Source organism: Micropterus salmoides, unplaced genomic scaffold (genome assembly GCF_014851395.1).
Source record: "Micropterus salmoides isolate LMB-PRFRI ecotype aquatic unplaced genomic scaffold, ASM1485139v1 Ms_hic_scaffold_12, whole genome shotgun sequence".
NCBI lineage: Eukaryota > Metazoa > Chordata > Actinopteri > Centrarchiformes > Centrarchidae > Micropterus > Micropterus salmoides.
The window spans coordinates 11710072-11737093 of NW_024040263.1; the positions used below are offsets into that span (position 1 = coordinate 11710072).

Sequence of the window (27022 nt, forward strand, 5' to 3'; positions counted from 1 at the left end):
CCCCTCCATGATTTCTAAGTGGGAGAACTTGCAAAATAGCAGGGTGTTCAAATACTTATTTTCCTCACTGTAATCTCGTGTGATCCATTTAGTGTCATACCTGAATAACATGACAGGAATTCCGCTGTTGTTTTTGTCTCAGAACTATGGATGAAATGGTTACCGGTTTAATGACAGTTAGTATTACCATTTCAAATTTAAATTAACCAGGTTTGATTACCACACTACAACAAAACTCATGGTAAATAACTTTTAGCTCAAAGCATGAAGTGGGAACTTTGTAATAAGAGAACATGTCAGTGTTTGTCTGTCTAACTTGTTAATAACTTGTAAACTGAAGCTCTCAGTGTTACCTACTCTTGTTGAAATTGTTTGCTGCTGTATGCATCGTGTGTCTGCAGACTCTATTCTCCCAATGCACATGATAACATGTTACATAGTTTAGTCACTAAAACAACATATCATGTTCATTTAAAATCCGTCATAATTGTTGAATTGGTTGTAAGTGTTCTAACAGGAGAAAAACTAAAGACTCCAGGACAAGACTTCTCTGTATTAAGGGACGGAGGCTTCGTCAGATTACGCTGGATGCAAAGTGTGGGAGAAAGCAAGACATGCGATCAAAAGCCATAGAAAAGTGGATAGCCACACACTGCATGCTGATTAGTATTAGGGAAGATGTCGGTCTTAGAAACGTTCTCTAAAATCACAACGTAGTTGCTTGGCCCCGCGGGGTCGCTCTTTGCTCCGGTGATCAGACAGGAAGACAGTTTACACGCTCCGCGAGTCAACGGGTTCTCCATGGCAATTTGTTTGGCCAAGGTTTGGTAAAATGTGTCAAACAAACATTGCTACTAATTCATGCATTCTATGAGAGATAATGGACCCTTGACTTGACTCTCCTAAGCCTGCAGAGGAGGGCTTGAGGCAGTCTTTTGTGAATACATGCTTGATGCCGGTATAATTTCCATTTGTTTGTCTCTCGTTTCTCCTTTTAGGGACAGTGGAGATATAACACAAAGAATATAAATGTCAGCTCGAGGTTAAAGGATTGGTTGATTGCATCTTAGGGCACAGCTGTAATTCTTCAGAAAAAAGCGCTGATGACCAATTCCCTTTCAGACATGTTGACTCACAGGGAAATTAACAAAGAAGCCAAGAGGAAAAATTGCCAAATGTCAGTGTATATAATTAGAATCAAATTTCCACAAATTATATTGTGTAGGTACCGGATGTATGTATATTGTGTTTAAAACTGTTGTTGGAATGTCATTTGGTGATCTGTATCCCATAAATCAATTTGTACAATAAATAAAATATACAGTATCATCAAGCAACCCTCTGCAAGAGGACAGTTCATGGTATCATTTGTAATGCATTGGATTTACATTACCTCTGCTTACTAGCTGGAAGGCAGCTAAGTCACACAGCTTTGTCCCACCCTTGCCTGTCAAATTATTTCCACTCGTTTGATAACTGTATGGTAACAATGAAAACTGAAGAAACATGTTGTGGGATGCTAATCAGTCCTTCCTGGATTTTACAATCGCAAATATTTACACAAATTCAACATATCCCCATGTATTCAGTATTCAATTTCTAGGGCTGCCCCCGACTAAGGATTTACATAGTAGAATCAGAATTGTCAAGTCTTGCCTATAGTTGACTGATAGTCGAATCACATGTGTTTGTGTGGCGGTGATTGCGGGGGGTGGGTGGTGTTACACACAGTAGCTCCACTTTGATCTTGAGAAGCTGCAGAGCTGCAGTCTCTATTTATTAGTCAGTGTAACTCGCAATGTACATTTCCAGCTAAACTGAGGATTATTGTTGACCATTTCTCTCTGCTCGCCTGCTGTTCACCGGTCTTGTGCCGAGTTTTGTGTGCGGCTGACAATGGCATGCACGTTGCGGGTCCTTGTGGGTCTATGCCAAGTAGCCTACCATTTGAAAACGATATAGGCCTAATATTGTTTGTGTGGTTCATCAATGGTGATAGATGATCCGAATGTCTCGCAAGGTGCTGCACAACACCAATGAAGCTGGGGCTCCGTCTCTTCAGCCACCACACACACACACACACACACACACACCCACCCACACAAAAGCCGCGCCCACACATGTGCATTGACCCCTTACAATTTTGGATTTATTCACGCACTTCAAAAACATTTATTAAAAGCTTCTTTCTTTTCACACTTTTATATACAGCATTAGCCTATATGTTGAAATTTATATTGTAATAGGCTGTATATTAACTTATTGTGAAAAAACTGGTAGTTCTATGTAAAATCAGACATTGAGCACCCCCATAGAGCCAAAATGGCATGGTCCTCGTTCCATAACGCTGTTGTGAAGCTTCGTTTGTGAGATTGGCGAATCAGGCTCCGCCCATCGAATCTTCGACTATTCAGGGTCAGCCCAATCAATTTCATTGCAATTTTTTTGAAAAGCTGCTGCGAAATTAGGCATTTTAGTCCGCAACAATCACAAAAAAGGCTGTGAAATTCTGGAGGGACTGATGCTAGAATTTTTTTGCATAAATTACCAATACATTCATGTAAAAAAACACCATTACAAGTAAAGTTTCTGAATACAAAATATTAACATTTATTAACATAAAAGTACAGAGGTATCATTAGAAAAATGTACGAAAACTATTAAAGTAAAATACTCTTTGGCAGAAAAACAACACACACACACACACACACACACTATGCATATCAGAGTTCAACTACAAAGTGACTGCATTGCTTAGTTATAAGTTATTGTTTGCAGTGAGCTATCCCCATCGTTTAATCTATACTAAATGTCAAACACAGTGGTGCAAATTGAATATAATGTTATGGATTGTTCAACAAGATCACATTGAGTTCAAGGTCAACATCTAATAATTTCTTTACCAGAAATGATGGTGTCCTTAGAACGCATTCTGAACATTAATCATGTCTTGACTAATGAGATAAAATCCATTTTATGTATAGGACATCCTGCATTTTGGAATACTGTATTGTTCACATCCTGCAAAATGAAGATGATACATGAATCAGAGGCAAAAAAGCATCTGAAGTGATATGACTAAGCCACCCATGGGCACATGACATCATTAAGGATTTATGCTGGGCTATATATCACATTACCATAGGAAGTCTACTTGTTCAAAGCACGGAAGCATGGTGATATGTCAAATCGTATTCCTCTTTTGCTTTCTCCTTTGTCATACTTAATCTCGTGTAATCCACTTAGTGTCATATCTGAATAACATGACAGGATTCCGATGCTTCTTGTCATGTAACACCTTTACAGAAGCTATCCCAGCTCTTAGCGGGAATGCTGACGTCGTTTTTGTCTCAGAGCTAAGCTTATTTTCATGGCAATTTGTTTGGGCAAGGTTTGGTAAAATGTGTCAAACAAACATTTCCACCAATTCATGCATTCTGTGAGAGATAATGGACCCTTGACTTGACTCCCCAAAGCACTGCAGGGGCAGGCTGGGGACACTCTTTGCTGAATACTTGCTTGATAGCAGTATAATTGCCATTTGTTTATCTCTTGTTTCTCCTTTTAGGGACAGTGGAAATGTAACACAAAGAATATAAATGTCAGCTTGAGGTTAAAGGATTGGTTGGTTACATTCTAGGCTGCATTCTTCAGAAATAAAGGGCTGATGACCATTCCTCATACATGGTGACTGAGTCACAGGGAAATTAACTAAGAAGCCAAGAGGAAAAAATCCCAAATATCTGTGTACATTATTAAAATCAAAGTTTCACAAGTCATTTATGTATGTAATAATAATAATAATTTAATGATTTGTTTGTTTGTATTGTATTTTGCTGATATAAAACTGTTGTTCGAATGTCATTTGGTGATCTGTAAGACAATGTACACAATAGAATATACAGTATCGTCTAGCAACCCACTGAGGACAGTTCATGGTATCATTTGTAACTGATTTACATTACCTCTGCTTACTAGCATGAGCAATTTACTGAAAGTATAGTTAAAGTATTAATTTGGCAGAAAAATAGCTAATGTGAGTGATCATTTTTAGCTTATTCCTTGTGCAGACTACACAACTTTCAGCGTGGGCCGATGGCCATGTCGTTCACACTACACAACTTGCCATCTTGTGACGGGAGTCTTGAAGTCGCTGTGGCGTTCACACTACATGACTGATCAGTGACAGGGGATCACTCACTACATGAGCTGACAAGGACTCTGTCACCCGATGCGTGTCTCCAACCCATGTTTTGTCAAGAAATCACACATGAAATGTGAAGCGGGAAATGACGCGAACCTACACATGAAACACCTGTTGTTTGTTATTATAAAAATAGCAATTACTATAAAGACAAAAAACTTTAATGAAAGGATGGATTAGCACACGCAGGTAGCAGGGCTTGTCTGTGCTACAGAGAGAGCTGGAGGGGAGTAAAATGTGTTTTGCCAGTTGCCTGTTCTCAATGGCTGGATATGGATGTTGAGTCGGCTGACTCTTCCAGATATTTGGCATGCTAGATATCTGGCAGACGTTGGCGATGTGTCAGAAATGTGTCGGGGAGCCGTTTTGATGCGTCCTTGAGTAGATCAGACATAATGATTGGCGACTGCCGATCGACCGCTGATTAGTTGTGGCAGCCCGCCATATTATCAACGCTGACCGCCACATATTGATTTTCGATTTTGTTTTGTTTTTTACTATTTAAAATGGGTAAAATCGTATTTGATTACCGAGCTGCACACAGCGCATATATTCGCTTAGCACCGTGTGTGAATTGAATGCAGAGAATCATTAACACTGCTGCACAAATCAGTCAAAAGTTATTAGCAGGTAGCCTAGCTAATAAGGACAACTATGTTAACACTGGCATAAATAACGTACTTTTTCACTGGCTGGTTAAAAGGAGTGAAGTCAGTGATTTAACAGAGCAAAAAATTCTAAATCACCACAAACATGCACAAAAAAATATTAGGCTGATTGGTCCAGCCTCGCAGAGGGAGTTTTCCATTCACTTGGACTTACTGGTTGTGGCATGTGGCAGTATCGATCAGATTACCATGCTTTTCATTTCATCAGGTTAAGACCACCCTTAAAACTGCTATCAGTAACGGCTATTGAGGGGAAACATTTTTGACAGAGAGAGAGAGAGAGAGAGAGAGAGAGAGAGAGAGAGACGAAGTGGTGAGAAGATTCATAGGCTTACTTGAAAAGCAAGATTTAAGATTTACTCTTTGTGATTAAGATGTTTAATGGAAATGTTAAAAATGTTTTTCATCCTTTCTAGTTAAATAATTAAGTTTTATCATTTTATTTGTGAATCCAACAATGTTCTCTGAATGTGCATGTCATCTGGGATTGTGCACATACTTTTATCACTGAAGTTGCATTTAAATCAAGTTGCAGCCATATAGTAAATAAGTTACTGTTACTGACTGTTCCCTATGTTTTAAAGAGAGGGTATTTGTTTTGGGTAAATTGTTAGGAAGGGATTTCAATTATATCAATGTCCTGTTGATGTGAGAAACATGTTTTTTAGATCTTTAAATTTACCCACTGACTGTCTTTGCTAATGTTTTCATAATATTATGGGCTATTCTTGTTCCATGTTCTATAACCACTCTGCTACTAAACACCCCATATAGGATTTTCCTGCCTTGGCAATGGGCAACTCCTGTAGTTTCTGCTTGTGATGCTATTGGTATCAAAAATCACTTCACTTTACTACTTCAAATACCTTAATTGCCTCCATAAACGGGTCCAACTACTACTGTTGACTGTGCTGGTAAGTGGGCTAAATCAGCAAACCAAACTACAACAAGTGACTTCCCGTTGTTTTTCAGAACAATGGCATGCACCTGTCTCTTTCACGCCATGCAGTATCTTTGCCTCATCTATCTCCCTCTAAACCCAACCCTCCCGTAACCCCCCTGGCCTCACAGTTTAAAAACATTTGAAAAGTGATAACTGTATCTTGTGACTGCCATATCTCTCTAAATGGCTCTTAACAATACAGGACTCAAAATAACATCAGTTGAATTAATTAATTAATCAGTTTAGTTTGCAGTTAAATACAGAACATATTTTAGCAGGTCAGAGTTAAATTTGAAGCCAAGCATTCCTTTAACATAAACATTTCATGCAGCCCACATTGACACTTGACTGATGACTGATGACGGAGTCTACTGTGCTTTTTTACACCCTATACCACTAAAAATCTTTTTTGTACCATTGCACAGAGTTTTACCACTTCACATTTCTGTGTCTGAATTCTAATGGACTGACTTGACTGTACATTTTCTGTTCTGACATGTGTTAAGAGATTCAGATGTGTGTCCACTAGACATCTTTGATGGATAGAAAAGCTCTGAGAGACATGAGAAACAAGTAACACAACAACATGAACAAGCCCCAGACAAAAACCCTCAGAGACTCTTACAAGTGCGGGGTAAAATATTGTAATAACAGTTAGGGTTTTTAGCGCTAACGTATGCCAAAGTACCACAAGGGAATATATAAGTTACTAGGCAAAATCAGTATCCACCCAATGTGATCATCATCATTGTCTCCCTGTACAAGTTCTTCCTCCATTTCTTTCATGGTAACAATGGTTATTAAATATCATCTCCTCTGGTGTGACCTGACAGTTAAAAGTAACACTGATGAACAGAGCGTCGCTCTCTGAAACACTGAGCTGATTTCAACTTCAAGTACTCAGAGGTGAGCACAAAAACATTATGGATGATTGTGTGTAGATCAGTGAAGATCCTGGGTTGATCCAGTCCGTTGTTTGTTTGTGTTATGTACCAAACGTCTGCATTCCATGCCATTTAATATAGTCGGGAGTTTAAAATAAACAAAAGTAAAATCAAAGTGGATTACATTTGGGTACTGAATGCTTTAGGAAGGCAATTTGCAGTGATTTGTACTCTTTCAGAGGCTTAGCTGCACAAATCCAAATGATGGAAATCTGTTGTTGTGAGACAACACTTGAATATCTGCATTCTTTTCGTTTTGACATTTTTTTGGCTACGAGCTCACCTAAAAATAACTCCAAAAGGGATATACCTAAGTTGGATTAGTTGGAGTGTGATGTATCTTCTTAGCACTTCTGTGGCTACGTCTTCCAAAAGCAGATTTCCTCTGGGGCTAATAACTTTGTATAAAAACAGATGATTAATGTTGGCCTAAGGTTCGGATCATCACAAATAGATCCATTCCAACAGTGAGCCATCCACTTCCTGGTTAACTGTCCAGTAAAGTGCTTAATGCAGTGGCCCCCAGAATAATATTTACTGCTGCAGTCTGTCTCATGTCGCTGAGCCCTGAAGGCCAATTCAGTATTGGTTACATTCAACTCTGTATTGATTATGCATAATCACTGGAGGTATGTCTTTCCCCTTGACTCTGCTCATGTCAAAAGTAAGGTCACTGCCATAAATCCAAAGTAGAAAAAGCTAATGAACTGATGAAGGTAAAGTGAACAACCTAGCTTAATGTAGCTATCTACAGTGAAAGCTAAAAGACCACAGACACAATACATTTCTGAAATAGGAAATACTATGCTTGCTGTAGCTAATTAGTGAATTTACAGTTTAGTGGATTAAGCTGTTGCAGCATCTGTTGCAAAAAAATATAAACCATTTATTACTAATGAAAAATTCAGGTATAAAAAAAGTGTAAAGAGTGTAAAAGTAAAGAGAAAGGCTTAAGTAAAAGACTGCAATGTAGGGTAGTGAGGGATTCACAATATAAATGCAAAAGTACAAATCATATTGAAAACAACATGCATTTTCTACCTTTTGAACATACACACACACAAACACACCCACGCACACCCATACACAAATTGCCTTAAACATCCAACATGCTATTATGTCTGTGCACAGTTGTTTCTCGTTTCTGTTTTTGTGTATTTTCAACATGTACTGTTGTGTCTATTATGTATGTCACCTGTTGCGTATTGCGTCATCTAATAAAAAAACAAAAACAAAACACATACAAAGACAATACACAATACAGCTTACAAAAACAATAATAGCAACCCCATCAAGCACAGTACACTGCGCACATGTAAAATAAAGACTTACTCATTAAGTAATTGTCCTCTAGATTGGAGAAAGAATTGAGGAGATAGGACCCTGTATTGATAATGCTGATATGGAAGTGTCCTTCAACACCACAGCCTCTCAAGAAAAACCTTCCAAGATGGAGTCAAGGTCAGAGGAAAAAAAGATTCTGACATTAGAATAGTGATGGAACATAACGTCCTTTAGATGTCCAAGAATTGCTGGCACGTATATATTCTTACTGCAGTGGCAATAAAAAGGAACCATGATAACTTTAAAAGATTGGATATTCCTCTTGTGTTTAAATTAACAAGTGCATGTCGGTGTGGGCAGCACTAATTTAATGGCCAGCTCGGCCTGAGGCAGATATAAGGAAATAGAACGTTGATTATACATCTGTATTGAATGGTGTTAAATGGTAAAAACAATTATATATAGATATATTAGGGAAGGGGAGTATTGCAGAGTAGTCATGATCAGTATAGCTCTAGCAAGCCAAGGGATTAAAACTTTGTCAAACCATTTGTATTTAGACTTTAATTTAACTCAACTAAACTATTTCTATGTTATATCCCTTCCCAAAATCTATACATAATTAAGTACACTGCTTCTGTCCAACCCTCAGCTGCAATAAACATATCCAGTATCTCAAAGTAGCTTTGTGCCAACAGTGAATACAGGAACAGTAGCATAAGAGCACTGTCACTAATCTCTGTGCGTGTACGGTTATGATGGTCAAGGGAGTTTGTACTCTACTCCCATTGCTCCGTAAATTCCAGATTTTGTAAACATTTATTAATTAATGGGAATGGGATGAGACGTGGGAACGATTAGATGAGAAGACATGGATTGTATGATGGTGTGGAATGTAGGTAATTTGGGATACCAGTGGATTTGGCTTAGCATTATATATATATATATATATATATATATATATATATATAAATATATTTGGACCAGGATATTGAAAGTTTAATTAAAAGGTATACTGCACTGCCTATAATATTGCTGTGGCAAATACAGTAAATTAAATATAAATTTAGGTGATAATTTCTCATTCATCTTGGGAAAAGGAATAATTGTCTCCATTGATAGCAGCCAGAATTGAGCAGTTGACTTGAAATATTGGTAATTGCTGTGATACTTCTCATCCAAATGACAGAGACTACACTTTAAAATACGCAGAATAGATGATTTAATAAAAGATAGGCTATATAGAAGTTATGACTGTAAAAGGGAAGATGGAACTTTTCCTGAACATCAATTTCAAAAATGAGTGCACAGACATGGGAAATGTTTTGGTAAAATATATTTCCTTTCAACATTGCATTCATTTAATCATCCACATGGATACACTTGTATAAAGGGGCTCTTATCGTAGAGAGGGAACTTATTTTTGCTGTTGTGTCTTTCACACTGAAAAAAGTCTGGATTGGTGATGGGCCTTGGGAATTGTAAAACCCTAATGATGCCCACAATTTTAACTCTCAAACACAGAGAAAAAAACAGCTTTCTTCTTCTCTGTGTCTGTATGCTCTGTTTACTTCCTTTAATATGCCTCTCCCACTTCTTACCAATTTTGTTTTACAAATAAAGCCAGCTAAAACTACCCACTTTCTGTGTTAAGTTCATTTAAAGGATCACAATTTGCAAATACAGATTGTCAGAAGTAATATTTTATATTTACAGATGCAGTACCAGAGTATTTAGTCTGACTGTACTGTAGGATTAGAAAAAAAAATACATGTGTAAAATGTGTGTAAATGGATAACTGTATGTGAAAGGTTGTAAATGAACACAGTGTGCAACGTTTTGTATACAGAGCTAAACAAGAAGGTATGAGCAATACCAAACATTTGATTTTTTATTTGGGAGTAATAGGGAACATTTCCCTGACTATCGCAGGTTCATAGCATTATATTTTACAAATCCATTAGATGTATTTATGCCAGAGATATACCTAGCTTAATAATTAGTGCTTTCTTCTCACTGGTCAAGATGGTATAATTGTAATGATGTATGATGTGATTAGTAGAGCTCCCAGGCTAAACTTGGCTCCTCAGTGAGGTGAACAGAGAACAATGATGGAGAAAATAGATATTGTATACTGTGAAGACAAATGGAACAAAATCAACTGGAAACAAAGTTGACATGAAGAGGGACACTTTTTACTTTGATACTGCTGATCATGTCCAAACTCCAGGCTAATGGCTTAAGACAGCTCCTCCCTGACATCAGGGAGATGACTGCAGTGACATTGATTAGGATGTTCATTAGCCTAATAAATTGGAGGATTGTGATGGTGGCGTTTATGATGACTGTGTCTTTGAAAGCACGGCAAATGATGATGACAGCAATGACAGTGATATTGCCAAGTATATAGGATGGCCTTGAGTGTATTAGCTATTTAGATAGCAAGGAGCAGTAAAATACATGTTCACCCTAACAAAAAGATACAATTCTGCTCTGTACCTCCTTATAGCTTATGCTCTATATTTCCCAATATGTGGTATGAAATACCTATTCTTTGGACAAAGAAGAGACTAAGAACCATAGTTTGGATGTCAGAGGGAAGAATGCATTGTTATGTTCTGGAGTTATCAAGTATTCATATGTACATAGGAACTATACTGTGTGGAGGGATTATTGGGTCAGAATTAAAACTAAAAGTCTAAATCAAAAATGCATTTAGGATTGAGAAATTAGTATTTAGAATTGGGCATTTGAGCATTTGGACATTTAGGATTGGGCATTTGGGCATTTAGGTTTAGGCATTTGGGATTTAGGATTGAGGAGTGTATGCAAATAAGGGGGCGTGCCAAAAAGACTGCAGGCTGGGTTTGAAACGGCTGATGCGCAGAGGCACATTATGGTCAGCATGGGAAGCTCTAAAGGTGCTTTCCAAAAGTGAAGCGAGCATTTGGTGGCAGTGAGTTTACATACAAAGTCAATGCAAAGAAGCGTAGAGCCGCGATTTCCTGTCGGGCGACGCGAAGGGGGCAGGGCCGTCGACGCGAAGGCAATGCGAAGGAAGAAAGGAGAAAGGAGAAAGGAGAAAGTCGCATGACGATGGCTTCAGAGCGATGTGTGGAGAGGGCCGGGCAGAGCGGAGATTGAAAATCTGCTGGCCGGCTGAGAGCTGTTAAACTTGGAGGAGAGGAGCAGGGAGCAGCGCTACAACCTTTGGACGAATAAACACCCGTAGTCGGACTGGATTCTGCTCTAACAGCTACGCCGTTTAGTAAACTGCTTTTATTAAATTAGCTTTTTACTTAAGTTTTTGGGATTACAACGTGATTTATCTTCACTGGAGCTTCTCAGCAGCTAGCTTCCGTGCACATCCGTTTCCAGTGTTGTTCGACTTCATATTTATATAAAAACCGGATAAAACTGGACATTACTTGGAGAAAAGAAAGCGAGGAGGTGGAACTACCTGGTGAGTTCAGAAAACTTGTGTCTGTAACTTTATTCCAGCTATCATTGAACTTTACTGTGACCAAGTTAGCATAGAATAGCCCTGATCGATCCAAACTCCGTTCAGAAAACAAACATTTTAGAAGTTGTTGTCCTGCTGTCTTGCTGACAGACCTGACAAAGCATGGATTCATATGTTTAACAAATCTGCATCATGTTGTAGTTATTCCAGCATCAGTTTAATCTGTTTATTGCTATTTAATCACAGCAAAATGTTTACTTTGGGTTCATACAGCTGCAGTAATTGCGAGTTGTGTTTATCCACGTTATTGCATTAAAATCACCTTCTCGTGTTGTGTGTGAACACTTGCAGTGAATGTACTCACGTGAGGAAAACGTGGCGGGGAGAAAATTCGCGTTTGGTCTGAATGCCGCATTATTGCTAAAGAGCACACTGCAATGAAACCAAACAGAGAGAGTGAGCAGGGCTGGAGGGAAGCCTATACTTTTTAATGAGATATCTTCAACTTGATGAAAGCGTTTCATTTCTGTGGCCTCACACAAAAAGTCACCAGTGAAAGGAGTGCTATTGCTCTGGGTATCATTGGATTATCCGTAATCCGTTTGTAATTCAAAATCATATATCTGTTGTTTCAAAACAAAATAATATATATATATATATATATATATATATATATATATATATATATATATATATATATATACACACATATACACACACACACACACACACACATCATTAATATTATTATAATTTTATTATAATACAATTACAAGGTGTGGCTTACCATAAATCGTGATCTAAATATCTGAAAGTGACAACAGGCCTCTTTTGTGGTGCTGGAGGAAGGAGTGGTGTTCTGCTTTGTCCTGCCAGTCCAGTCATCAGTCCTCAAACCCTACACCGGCTCAGAATGGTCTTTAGGAAAATTTGGGAGACTCAATTGCACTTTTATTTTAATTTAGACAGGTACGAACAATGCAGAGCACTGTCTGTCCCTAATGGTTCATCAGACAGAATTAAACCTAAGAAAGGCAGTAAAAGATCTGAAATCCTCAGAGCTAGAGGAGGTGCTTTTTGACTCACAATAATGCTCACCAGGTTTCATACATAAGTAGGCCAACATAACTAATGGAAACAACAGGCCGCTTGAAACATATTTAATCTAATTAACTAACATAATACTATATATGACACTGGCGAATTAAATGTCATAAAATTGTAAAAATAGAAAAAATAATCCCCAGAATTGTTTTGGAAGAGTTTTGTTTTGACACAGAAGAGGTAACGGTAGATTGTGGAAGCTGAGAGAGTTTTTAACAGTGATAGTGACATTAAAAGAGTAGCAAGAAGGCAGGTGAAGTTCTCCACATCCTATGGCTTCAAACTCCTTTGGTAGCAGTGTTAGCCTACTCTTTGATATAAACACAAGTCAAAACCGTATTGCCAGTGGGCGCTGCAGCAGGGAGTACAGTGACCTCTGCTGGTTGAGCTTCCACTTAGCAAGAATAAATATTTTTTATGAAACAATAAATTAAATAATAATAATTAAAATATTAATTGCTCCTAAGCTTTATATCATGCTAGTTCACATTATCTTAATCTGAAGTTACATGTCACGAAAATGGTGACATCCAGTTTTTGTTTAGTTTTTCTAAAAAACTTTATTTTAGTTTAGTTTTAATAAACTATAATCACCTTGCTAACATGGCCGATCTTTTATTTTGGATGTTTTACCTCTTACTTTCACTTCCAAAAAAGGAATAGATTTTTTGGAAGGCACCCTTATTTGCGACGCGAAGGGGGCAGGGCCGACTTTTAGTTTTTTTATTTTGACATTTACTTTTAATTCTGACCCAATAATCAGATATACTGTGATACACTTTTTTTTTTTTTGATGAAACACAGTACAGCTGCAAGATAGTGCTGCACATAACACCTGGTGAAATTCTCATCTGTATCAGTATTGCCATATTTGCATGAATCAAAACTGCATTTAAAAGTGCAAAGATCACATTCAATACTTCCTTTGTGAATCTACAGTATTGAAGTATAAAACACTCTAATGAGATGAACTCCTAGTTAATAGTGATTCAAGAAGCTCCTATAATTAGTTTGTGTAATTCTAAATATATGACAGCTTAGTTTATGTCAAACCACGCTGATTACTCATTTCCATCCCTTGGCCAAAAATACACTATAACTGCTGCTGTACGATCACAGCTGGAGATGTCTAATAGGACTTTATTGACGAAGCACCTCATCATCTCATGAAACGGAAATTTGTATGCATGTGCTGCTCTGCCAGTTACAGTATGATTAACCTGTTTAACCCTGCAGAGCTCCACTTTACTAAAGGGCAGGGACAGAACCATGTCTCTTACAGTATATCCGTAACTGACTCATGGACCAGCAAGTACTCCTTTCCAGGCTCCAAGTTAATTTTATTTGAAACATGCTTCACCCTCTAAGATAACTCTATTGGTTTACAGAGTGGAAACCATTTCCTCCAACCCCTACCATGACACTGATGTTAATATACCATGTTACAAGCCCAACAAACTGTGAACCACCATGCAACAGGTAAGCCAGAGGGAAGGGGCCAAGGGGATGTTACAACTTGTTAACATGAGCTTGCTGGCCCTGATTGACACTGAGGTAAGCTCTGTGGTACTCCAACACCTTGAAATTCTTATTCCACAAGATTCTCACTCTCAGGTTCGCTGTGAAATCAGAAGAAGGGGCATGGTGTTAGTAACAACCCTGAGCATATAATCGCCACTCACATCCCTCTTAACAAGGCTATCAATGCTGTGTAAAACAGATATTTTAAAGCCATTTTCACTCACCATTTTTTAAAGAACAGATTTATATTTTGATTTTGTTGCCATACATTTGCTGCTACAAAAACACAAATGGTCCCCTTGTGAACACAGTTGAGAAAATGCACCTGGTAAAGGGAAGAAAAATGTGCTAATGAGCAAATTAGATCATTATGCAATATACTCCATCTAAGTGGATTTTTTGTGGAACAAATGTAGTTTTTATCCAATTTCCCCACAATGCTGAATATTATTAAACACATAAGTTGCATTTTTTTAAATAAATGAAATAGTCTACTACGGTTGTGCACAAATAGCTGCACAGGGTGCATGCCTGCCAACACACAAGCTTGTGATAAACCATTGCACAGCCAATGAGCTAGTCTCTGCTAGGAATGGGGATAAAGCTCCATCTCCTTAGCATACAAACAACTGCTGTGTACCTCACTGTTGCCATATGCTTTACATAACAAACCAAATGCACAGGGCAGAAGCAATGCAACCCCCCTCCCCTTCCTTCATGAGAATAATAGAATACATCTGCCTAAAATGTCCTTGAGCTAAACAAAGTCTTAACGTTGTTGGATGCAAACGACAGATTTTGAGCATCAGTCAGATCCTCCCTCATCAGCAAACAGCTGGGGCAGACTAAAAGGGCACACATATCACTCACTCTCTCATCTGATGTCAAAGGAAGCAGCAGTGCTGCAGAAGGGGATAGCAAGGAAGAAACCCTATCCAGACCCCTCGTGAAAACAGAGAGTAAATTTATAAATCCTAATACAATGTGCCAAACCCCCTTTGAGGTGAAAAGAGTACAAAGCAGATCTGAGTAACACACCTATTCCTCCATATCACCTCTTGGTGATACGATGGACAGTGCCTATGAATCATGGATAGCCTGCACAACATACGCAATAATAGATGCCTGTCTCTCACAGCAGCCAAACACAGGTAGAGTAGGGATAGATAGTCTTTAATCCTTGTGGTTAAACAAGGGCTAGGTGGATCCTAGTAACAGTCAAGACACCCCATATTTCTCCAGTACCTGCCCAAGACACCCCAAGCACTACAGTCAAGAGCCTTCTCCTGGTCCACAAAATACATGTAGACTGGATCGGAAAGTGGATAGCATAATTTGAACACAGCTCTGAGCACTGCAATGTCCCACCTTAGAAAACACTGCTCAGGTTTGGTTCATCCCAATCACCCCTTCAAAGTCATTATGTGAATAAAAGTGACTCAATAGGACTATTAAGTTCCCTGGGGGAACCAAGTCCAGAACAACAACCAGAGACTACAAGATACCTGTATACTACGAACTAAACTGAAGCTTGTTGGCCACATTGTCATATGTTCATCTTATTTCTTTTACTTGGCTCTAGTCATTTGCCCTAATGTTTGCACTTACAAATGTAAAACCTAAAAATATATATTTTAGTACATCTCAAAACATAATGAATGAGAACATAAAGGAAAATAATGAGGGCTGGTGTTGCATGTTATGAACAGTGCTGATATACCTCAAGTAAAAATCAAACAATAATTTGGACCTATAGCTGTAGATTATATTTTCAGGTTTGGTTTTTTAGCAAAAATAAGAAAAACATGGACAGATGAACTGTGTGTGTTTTTTACATTGATTTTGCATTCATATCTTGTATAAAATGGCGCGGCAGACAGCAGCCTCTGGATTACGCTCCGAAATACTTTTTGTGTTTTTGTTCATTAACGCTGTTTTCTGCTGTCCCTCTCTAGTAAAATTTACCAGAGAAGAGATCTTAAAAATACTGGACTTTCAACTGCTCATACTATTCCACCGCTCCTTAACGAACCCGGAACTTTCCCGGAGTTATTAGTTGGAGGAGCAGCAGCTCTGTTTGGGATCCTTCGGAAAAGGCGCAAAAAAAGGGGAAAACGAGCAGGCGCGCTGGTTAAACTGAGACAGCGGGGTTTTCGCACTGCACTCTCTTCAATTCACCTGGCGAATGTCTGCTCTCCATCCAACAAAATGGACAAACTGCTGCTCCTCAACAGAACTAACTCGGACTTCTACAGATCTGCCGCCCTCAGTTTCACCGAATCCTGGCTGTCCGAGCGCATCCCAACAGCGCACTTCACCTACCGGGATTTAATCTCATCCGCGCAGATCGCGAAAGAGAGCTCACGGGAAAAATAAGGGGAGGCGGACTCTGTTTCTATATAAACGAAGGTTGGTGCACAGATGTCACAGTGTTGGAAAAATCATGCAGCCCTCACTTAGAGACATTATTTATAAACTGTAAACCTTTGAATGAGTTTTCCTCATTTGTTCTGGTCGCTGTTTACATTCCACCTCAGGCCTGTGTTAGTGAGGCGTTACTACACCTGGCCGACCAGATAACTAACGTGGGGAAAAAACATCCAGACTCCCTGCTCATTGTTCTTGGGGACTTCAACAGAGCAAACCTCAGACACGAACTCCCAAAGTACAGACAGCATATTAAGTGTCCCACCAGGGACACTAACACACTGGACCACTGCTACACAACATTAAAGGACGCCTATCGCTCTGTTCCCCGTGCAGCCTTGGGACTTTCTGACTCACAGTCTGGTTCATCTTATCCCAACATACAGGCAAAAACTGAAATCTGCTAAACCTGTTGTAAAGACTGTGAAAACATGGATTAACGAGTCAAAGCTGGAGTTACAGGCCCGCTTTGACTGCACTGACTGGAGTTTTTTTGAGGCTGCAGCCACTGACCTGGACGAACTAACATCTTACGTCAATTTTTATGAGGACATGAGTGTGCCGACTAAAACCTTCCGCACATACATCAACCAAAAACCCTCGTTCACAACGAAATTCAGGCAGCTTTGTCAGACCAAGGAGGAGGCCTTCAGAAGTGGGAATAGAGTCCTGTACAACCAGGCCACTAACACGCTGACTAAAGAGGTCAAAACTGCAAAGAGATGCTGCGCTGAAAAGCTAAATAACAGCTTTGCAGCCAACGACCCTGCATCAGTGTGGAGAGGCCTGCGGACACTCACCAACTACAGGAGACCATCCCCCAACACTGCTGGTACTCAACAACTGGCAGATGTGCTGAATGGCTTTTATTGTAGATTTGAAAAGCCCACAGTCACACCTCTACCCCGCTCCAACATCATCTTCAAACAGTCACCCCCCCCCTCTGACCCCTCACTTGCACTCAAGATCTGTGAAGAGTACGTGAGCCACCTCTTCCAAAGGCAGAAGATCAGGAAGGCTCCTGGCCCCGACAGTGTGTCTCAATCCTGCCTGAAAACTTTGCAGACCAGCTGGCCCCCATCGCCCAGTTTGAGAACCACTGGTTTAGTCTGAAATGCATGTCATTGAATCAAGAAGATAAAGATCAAACTGTTATCAAGGACTGTCTAAATTTGACATTTTTTGTAAGGCTGGGCTGTGATTGGCTATTTGTATCACCACAGTGAAACACAGAAGGAACGAAAAACGACAGGTCTATTTTCCAGCTGCAAGCAGCAGAATTACTCAGTGCAGCTAAGCTTTGCACACAAAGCCGCACCCCAAGCATGCTATTTGTAAAATCAAAATAAAAGTCATGACAGTTGACACTTCAAGCTGTGGTTTGTGATGGGATTTCAGCCACAAACGTCTGCACAAAAATTTCAGAAGAAGAACATGTGTAGAAGTAAGATTTACTGTGATTTTGCTAAGATGCCATACTGCAACATTTCCCCAGTGTCTGGAAGAAAAGCTATTTGAATGGCATTCAACCAGTGAAAGCAAGAATGTACATAAAAAACTAGGGCAGAATACAAGAGGAAGTGTGTGTGTGTGTGTGTGTGTGTGTGTGTGTGTGTGAAGATTCTCAGTCATCCAGGCCATGGTTATCCAAACAAGGTTAAAGTCAAGGGCAACTGGACTTGGTTGAAGATTCCCTCCCAGGGTCCTGTGTGTGTGTGTGTGTGTGTGTGTGTGTGTGTGTGTGTCTGAAAAGGTGGAATATTTTGTTCGTGTACATGGACATATTGTTTTTATGTATTGTTTATGTTCTGTTGCAGTTTCTCTAATTGCTATCAAATAATACCAAAAAATAAAACATACTTTTGCGAATATCTAATATGTATATTTAGACTTAGTAAAAGCAACACTTCTGAGCATTGAAGTCTTATTTTTAGGCACCACCATGGTAACCTGATCTGCATGGATCACATATTAGCACATTACTTGCACGTGATTCTTTAACTTTTGATAATAGGAATAGATATAGGTAAGCCCCTCATGTATAATTCATGACTGACCTCCACCAGCTTGTTCGCATGTTCACGGAACACCTGGGCGTACTCCTTGACCTCCTTCTCATTTCCACTCTTAGCCGCTTCAATAAGCACCAACAGAGGGACGTTGGTCTCCAGGAAAGAGTCTGAGATGTGGTCCATCACCGCCTTTCTCAACTAGAAGAAAGAGGGAGACAAGGGGAAGAGGTCATATCATTATAATATTGCAGATTACATTACTGTTACATTTGGCAGTTATTACAAATCATTTAGCATTGTGATGATTACGATGAATAAAATGCTGTTGATGTAGTCACCATATTGGGGTGGAGGGACAGAGAGAGGGAGAGACAAAGCAAGTGTGAAGGTGTAAAACAGGAGAACTCTCAACGGGTATGAGGTGTGATTTTTCCCATAAGGCCTTTTACTAGGGGCAGGCTTCCGCACTTATATCTTTGTTTATGGAATCATTCTGTATCAATCTGGCAGGGGACTGTTTTTTTATAAGACAATAAATGGACCCTGGGATATCACATGAGACCAGTACTAAGATAGACAAGAATACACTATAGGAAAGTAAGTGGATTCTCAAAGCCTTTACTTTGTGTTACAGTAAATTGTTAACAATATACCATATTCATAATTATCAACACAGTTTATTCAAGTTTAATACACTGTTTTAGTGTGAAATTGTAATGGTAACATAACAATTACTGCAGAATAGAAAAGTGGTACCAGTCAAAACAATTTATTAACACTTTGTTAGAATTTCTTTAGCACATCAGCATCATAAGCAATGCAAGAATAAGTATCACACACAATTAAGGTCTTTACAAACCAGAAGAGCGTAAATTGCATGTGTTAGCATAAACCCATGGGTGTGCTAACACAGGCAAAACTCTCTTCAGTCTGTCCAGTTATCACTTCTCCACACATACAAATTATGACATTAAACTTGGTGTTTAATTAACAACATGGACGACAGAAATGTGTTTGACGTTTGAAGCCATCTTCTATAATTAGATGTAAAGCAAACGCTGTCACCATATTCCTGAATTAAAAATATGAAAGCAGCACGGGCAAGGTTAGGGAAGACTAATAGCTGGGACTGACAAGGGAAAATTAATTTAAGCAACAAAAAATCATATGCAAGTCTGTCAGTCACACTTAAATAACCTGCATCAATTACAAACTTAATTACCAGTCCACATAGAGGAGAACAATGGTGAATTATGCCTTCCTAAGGGCAGATAATCATCTGTTGCCTCTGGAAAGAGACTAGATTTGGCTAGTCTAATGGCCATGATAGGTGTGCAAGTACTGTAAACAACCTGAAGTCCATACTCTGCAAGCACTCCTTTATCCCGAACTCTATAATCCAGGATCACTAATTTGACGTGATGTGTAGTTAGATGCAATGCAAGACCAAAACCTCAGGTGTTTTTTGAAACGCTGATAAACTTTGACATTTTTGATTTGTGAATTTTGAATCTTTTTCAGTCAGAAGAGAAGAGATTTGCACCAGTCCAATTGTCTAACCTTGCTATTGTGTCAATTGGCAGGAAGGGTGAGGAATCAGGGGGAGATAAAAATCTTGCATTGCCCGAACTCTCTTCACGCGTTGGTGCTGTTGCAGCAGGCAGAACACACTATCGTTCTGGGAAAGGTGGGCGGGGGGGAGATCTGGGTTGTTCGTAGGCCTGGAGTAGCTCTCCAACGTTCAAACAGTAATGAAGTGGAATGCTGAGATGTTGTTGAGCTGCATTGTGCATTGTGTAAATTGCCTTACTCACAACCTATCACTGTGCCATGAATTGATACTTCATACTAATTATAACCAAGTTTGGACTGTAGTATGTTCACACTGGGAAATTTAACTACTGTCAAAGTAGTAAATATGCATAATAAAATAGGCATAAACTAAACTGCCCAAACAAAAATAAAAGCGCTGTAAGGAACTGTTACAACTGTAAAATATCAAAACATGGATAAACAATGCAGTACTACTGATCTGTCACATCTCTACAAAACTGTACAGCACATTCATTTCTTGAACACTAACTGCAACTATGGACATACTATGAACATTAATATACAATACAAATAGTATAGCATTAGTATGTTGGGTGGAACTAGAACATAGCACATGTTTCTGTCATATGTTTTTCCATCATTAGCATTGAACCTACAATGACGGAAATGCTGAGAGCAGAAAGTACAAGAATGCATTATCGATTTTTGAAACATTGAATTGAAGGTACCGAACTGAGTGTAGAAATCATTTTTGTACACCTGCTGGTTAGAAACATTCCTGTGAGTTACAAATTGTTATTGTTCTTACTGAGGAACACATATGCATAGGATACGTGTAAAAGAGCTAGGCCTCAGGATACTCATGAGTGCCCAACAGTGAAACTCATTCTGACGGTGGGGTTTGAGTGGAGAAATGATACAGACGAGTGATTTCCCAAGTCACAGTCTCTCTGCACCATCAGCATTCTAATGCCCGCACACCCCTCCCACAGAAATCCATCTTCAATCTTTCAGATCTCACCTCCCTCCATGCTCCACCCCCACCGTCTCTCCTCTAACACTCCCTCAGTATTTCACTAACATTTAAAAAGAAACAGACCTGAAATTACAATGGATAGCGAAGGCTCTGCTCATTAAAAGTTAGTGGAGTGGCTATTTGTTTCCCCAGTAGTGCAGTGCCACAAAGGTTGAAGATCAAGTTTTGGTTTTACATGTATTTTTGTTTATAATATTTTAGATTACTTGAGAAACATTATGGGTGTTGATATTGTACACCGAGTTTCATTTGTGGCCATACATTTTTTCTTCCAAAATGCAATTGGCGTGCTAGCTGGCAGCATGTAGGCTGAGGAAATATGTTACAAATGAAACACAGCAGTGAGCCAAGAGTGCTGTCACTACAGATACACAGATAGAAAGATAAAGAGAAAGGTATGCTATACGTTTTCATGATTTGGGCAAGGCCACTTCATTTCAATCTTCATTTCAAGTTCAATCTTAATGCTACAAGATACAGTAATATTTACCATACAGTAATAGTATACTTTGTGTCAACAATTTGGAGAGAGCCCTTCGTGGTTTCAACATGCTAATGCACATGTGCAAAAAAGCAAGATCAATGCGATGGTGTTAAAGCCAAAGTCAAAATTGAACTTTCAAAATTGATTTCCAGAATCCATAAAGATATGATTTTCTGAGTTTGGTGTTTTACTCTTGCATGGATATAGCCCTGACCTCAACCCCATCTAACACCTGGGATGAATCGGAAGGTCAACCTTGTGGCTCAACCACCACTCTCACTTATGCTCATGTGGTTCACAACATCTTGGGGTGCCAGCGCAGAAATGTCACCACAGACACTAGATTAAAAACCTCTGGTATACTGCAAATACAGAGAGATTTATGTGGCGGTGGTAGGCTTCATCAGCATTTTGTGAACTACTCTGGCGAGGGATTGAATGTAAGGGATGATCATGTATATGTACCTCCAATCCAATGACCATTAACAACCGTCATCACAATGGCAAAGAACATTAACGAGCACCTTAATAATGATCCCACATAGGTGAAATAGCTGGGCCAGCCTCCCAGCCAGTCAGACATGAAGACGCCTCTTGGATGAGAGGTGAAACGTCTTCAAGTACCTTCAACCAAGTCCAGTTGCTAGTTGATTTTAACCCACCAAAGAATTATATGTAAATATCCCACACTCCCGCTTTAATGTTTAGCAGTATTGTATTTGAGACATTTGAATGATTAATAAATTAATTAATACATGGTTGAGTTCCTTAATGGATCCATGTGCTTTTCAATTAAAAATAAATAAATAATTAAATACACATGAAAGGGAATCTGTAAAGGATGTTGCCAAAATGGTTGCTATTAATGGCTTTGCTATCCCATAATTTTGATTGTTGGAGACATAGTATAATTACACATCCTCCTCTTATCCCTCTGCCATGCCTCTTATCCTGTATATCTCTTTACTCTTGCCATCCAAAGAGGAGACATAGGTAAAACTTAAAATCAGTGAATCCCACGTCATATCACCGTGCCTAACAAGAAGCTTAGTGATAAAATTAGGGTGCTGCACATGCTTAACAAAACTTGACAGACATAATTTATATGTTGCTCACACTGTGTTATCTTTCAAAGATGAGATTATCATTAATATGGCGCATTTGCTTTTAACAGGGAAACTGTTTGCATTTTGTGAGATTAGACACCTGCTCTGTCACAAAAAGCATGAGGGGCACAGTTGCAAACATGATCATCAGTGTATGATTCAAAAACAAAGACATTAATTCATGTTCAAAGGATTGCAAATATACTATACACACGCCTTCAGAGAAAGACTCTGTGTTGTGGTACTGCAGAATCTCCCCGCTACCTTGTGTTCTTTTGTTCCCCCCTTCCCTGTGTTTTCTGTCTGTGTTTGTCTGGGCGTGGCTACACTCTCTGGCTCCAGCGGCGCACCTGGTCCTCATTCCACTAATCAAGCTCCTGCAGTATTTCAACCCCAGTCCTCCTCACATTCTTCGCCAGATCGTCAGTTGACCACATGTGGTACATGCGTCAAGGCCAACTATCTACTCCAGTAAGATTCCTTGTAATTTCTGTGTCTCCCTGGATTAAACTGTTTTTCTCTGTGCCCAGGATCACACTACCTCTGCTGAATGCCACACCCCGCTCTGCTCACATCTTGCCTGGACAAACTCCCCTCCTCCGTGTTCTCCATTCTGTTGGAACCTACCACCCAGTCTTCCGTTGCACTTTTCAATAAAAGTGTCGAACTGTTCCGAGTCTGCCTTTGAGTCCTTAAGTTCTTGTATTATGACACTCGGCCAACTTGATATAGACAATAATCTTAAAACATGCAAATGGGTGGATTTGAAAGGGAAAACTGCTTTGGGTTTCTGAATGTTTACGGTTGCATTTCTGTTTCTGTTACTTTTCACTTGCGATTCAGAACACATAGTATGTACCTTAGGGTCAGCATGGGAAGGTTTCTTATTAAAATGTCAAGAGCAATCCCAGCATAAACAGCTGGAGTCATGGCTGAAGTGAAACAGCCTGAGCAAATCAAAAATTAAGTAATAGCTCTCATATGACATATCATGGATCATGGGAAGATGATTAGTGAGAGGAGAGTGGAAAAATAAAATGGGGGAAAAAGAGGGACCCACTGATCATCAACAATCAAAGAACAAAAACATTTGATACCTCATTTCAGAGCATAGCAGATTTGTTTTGCAACATAAAACACTAGCCAGGGGAATCCCTGTAGAAAGGGTGGTGCTTTTACATTGAAGTGTTCACCGGCATCTACTGCATTTCTTTCTGAATAACGATTGGGTTCTGATCATCTGATCAAAAATATGTAATTGAGTGTACCCTTTCAAGTAGTATTGAATTGTAAGTAATCACACTTTATGACCAGTTCCACTGCCATTCTGACAATCATGTTCACCATGACATATACCGGTTGTCATGCTATGAAGATGTCCCAAAGTATGAAAAATGGCGCCTGTTGTCATGTCTGGTGACATAAAAAATGTAAAAACCAAATCATTGTTTATGACGCACTATAAGCACTACGCTTACATAAGGACGAAAGCCAGTGACTATGAGAGGTAGCGGTAGCGGAGAATTCATTGAGTGAATAGTGAGACAGCATCTCAACCTCCCTGGCTGTTTCATTCTTACTGGCCGACCAAACCTTCAGAAGAAAAGTGTTTCCCAAACTTTTATTCTGCCATGGCTCACATCCTGAGAAAAAAGGGTGCCCCACTAACCATTAACCACTAAGTAATTATAAAATACTACCTACATTTGGAACTGTGTTCACTGGAATAGTGAAAAGATTGGCTACAACTGATGAGAAGCACATACTTTGCCATTTAATGTAATCTGGGGTTTTGCAGAATCTTCCCATATCAACATGATGTCTGGCAATAGGGTTGTGTTTGGATTCAGCAAGCTGGGCTGCTTACAGGACTAAATCATTTTGTAGCATAATGTTACTAATGTTCTGTGGCTTTGTTTTTACGAGTGACCCCTTTCTTGTACAATTAATCATGTTAACCATTGTGAATATATATATATATATATATATATATATATATATATATATATATATATATATATATATATATATATAATAATTTCCATTCAGCTGACATTTCAGGACCTGCCTTACTCTCTGTAGGCCTTCTGGTAGTTCAACCCCCTCGGTTCTGATCATTTTCCCTCTTTTTGATACCATGCGACCACACTTGTCCAGTCCGAACAACATTGAGTCATAGGCTTTCTTATAGTCAATCCAGGCGGTGCACAACATCCGAGCCATCACACAGCCCATCAGATACCCTGCTGGTATAATAAAATGGCCAAAGAAGGAGATAGAGGCCACTGACGTCAAGACAAGAAAGCTCCTCACACTGCATGGAGGGTTTCACCCCAAATCCAGCACCCTGAGACTGTACACCAAGCATAGCGAGGGAGGCCGAGGGCTAGTGAGTGTCAAGACCACTGTCCAGGATGAAACGACAAAGATCCAGGAGTACATCAGGAAGATGGTCCCCACAGATGAAGGGCTAAGTGAATACCTCAGACAGCAGAAACCCGAGGGTGAGGACAAGGAAGACGAAGAACCTTCATGGAGAGACAAGCCGCTGCACGTCTTGTACCACAGACAAATAGAAGAAGTGACTGATATCAAGAAATCCTACCAGTGGCTGGAAAAGGCTGGACTAAAGGACAGCACAGAAGCACTAATCATGGCGGCACAAGAACAGGCACTCAGTACAAGATCAATAGAGGCTGGGGTCTACCACACCAGGAAGGACCCAAGGTGCAGACTGTGCAAGGATGCCCCTGAGACAGTACAGCACATAACAGCAGGGTGTAAGATGCAGGCAGGAAGTCTGTACATGGAACGCAATAACCTGGTAGCTGGCATAGTGTACAGGAACATCTGCCATGAGTATGGGCTGGAAGTCCCATTGTCAAAATGGAAGACACCTCCCAAGGTAGTTGGGAATGACCGAGTTAAGATCCTTCAAGATCCAGACTGACAAACTGGTGATGGCTAACCAACCAGACATCGTGTTGATATTATATACATACATACATACATACATACATACATATATACACACACACACACACACACACATATGCGACCTCTGACATGTATAGCAATTGTAAGTTTGACTAAATGTAAATATATTTGTATGTGTCCATGTTCATGAATCTAGTTATCAACACATGATGCCTCCATAAATTGATGTGTATTTTCCACTGCTGGAGATAACAAGCAATTTGCAATAATAAAGCTAATGAAACTTTAATGCATGGCCTCAAAACATTTTGCAGGGAAAGAACGAAAGTATCCACAGATAATCTTGAATTGTTACTCTAAACAAAGAGTTACAGCTGACAAGATTTGTGGCAGCTGTTCCTCCTTAACATGATAGCCCTCAACAATTCAAAACAGCTGTCCTAATCAACAAACTAATGGCAGAAATGGAAATTAACATCCCAAAGCAGAAAGAAAGGGAAATATAAAGGGTGAAAAAAATATGAGGCTGTTGTGCTACGGGGAATCCTGGAATCAGCCATCAGTCAAAATACAGCCAAGAGAGTTGACTTGACAGATGCGTTCATTACAGACAAGATGACAGGGGGTAGAACACATGGCTCATTTCCAACAACTTTGTCGGGTTGGTTACCTTGTGAATATTAATTAAAGGGAGGAAAAACATTTAAATCATATGCTATGCTATAGTTCAATGGTTTGAACATTTCTATTTTATTTATTTTGAATTGCTGCTCTCCTCGATGCCCACCTGTCCTACTGTCAAATCCATCTCTCACTCCCTTTTTATCTCTTTTTTGTTGCACTTGAACCACTGATCACACTCATGGTTTTAAAAGCAAAACAAAATTCCTGAATGCACAAAATTATTGAAAAAAAAAATGTGAAGTATGTAAAGTGGTTGTAGTGCTTCTTCATCAGCTTTCGTTAGTGCCAAACTCTCAAAAAGGGACGGATTCTAAATCATACTCATTTCTGATGGTAGCTATGGATGTGCTGTAACTTGTGTTTGTGAATATAGGCATTGTATCTATTGACTAAGTGTGCATTTTTACCTGTTATTATGAAATTAAACAAACAACTCCATTATCTTGTCTGTTAGAGAGGCCAACTGTGCATCTTCTCTGCGGGTCCTCACCTAAACAACCACTGCTTTTCATGTTTCAAAGACTCCCACCTTGAACAGCAAGTAGAAAAAGAAACTTCAAACTCTTAATTCCAGTCTATTTTGAAATGTAACTAATGTACTATGTAACTACTGACATTCATGGAAAACTGCAAGTGGTTAATGCGTTGATG

The 27022-nt window shown here is 39.3% G+C and overlaps 1 protein-coding gene across 2 annotated transcripts in view; it reads right to left on the minus strand.

The window, feature by feature from the left end:
* Positions 1 to 27022, minus strand: part of ctnna2 (catenin (cadherin-associated protein), alpha 2) — a 329015-nt gene that overhangs the window by 67883 nt on the left and 234110 nt on the right. Inside the window, exons 9-10 of one of the 2 annotated variants that reach the window (XM_038713372.1) lie at positions 18616 to 18768; positions 14078 to 14229 (exon numbers count right to left, since the gene is read on the minus strand). In XM_038713372.1, the coding sequence (XP_038569300.1) occupies positions 14221 to 14229; positions 18616 to 18768 (162 nt within the window). In that variant the 3' untranslated portion in view covers positions 14078 to 14220. Of the gene's footprint in view, positions 1 to 14077; positions 14230 to 18615; positions 18769 to 27022 lie in introns of those variants that run through there. The other variant, XM_038713371.1, reaches the window with a different exon arrangement.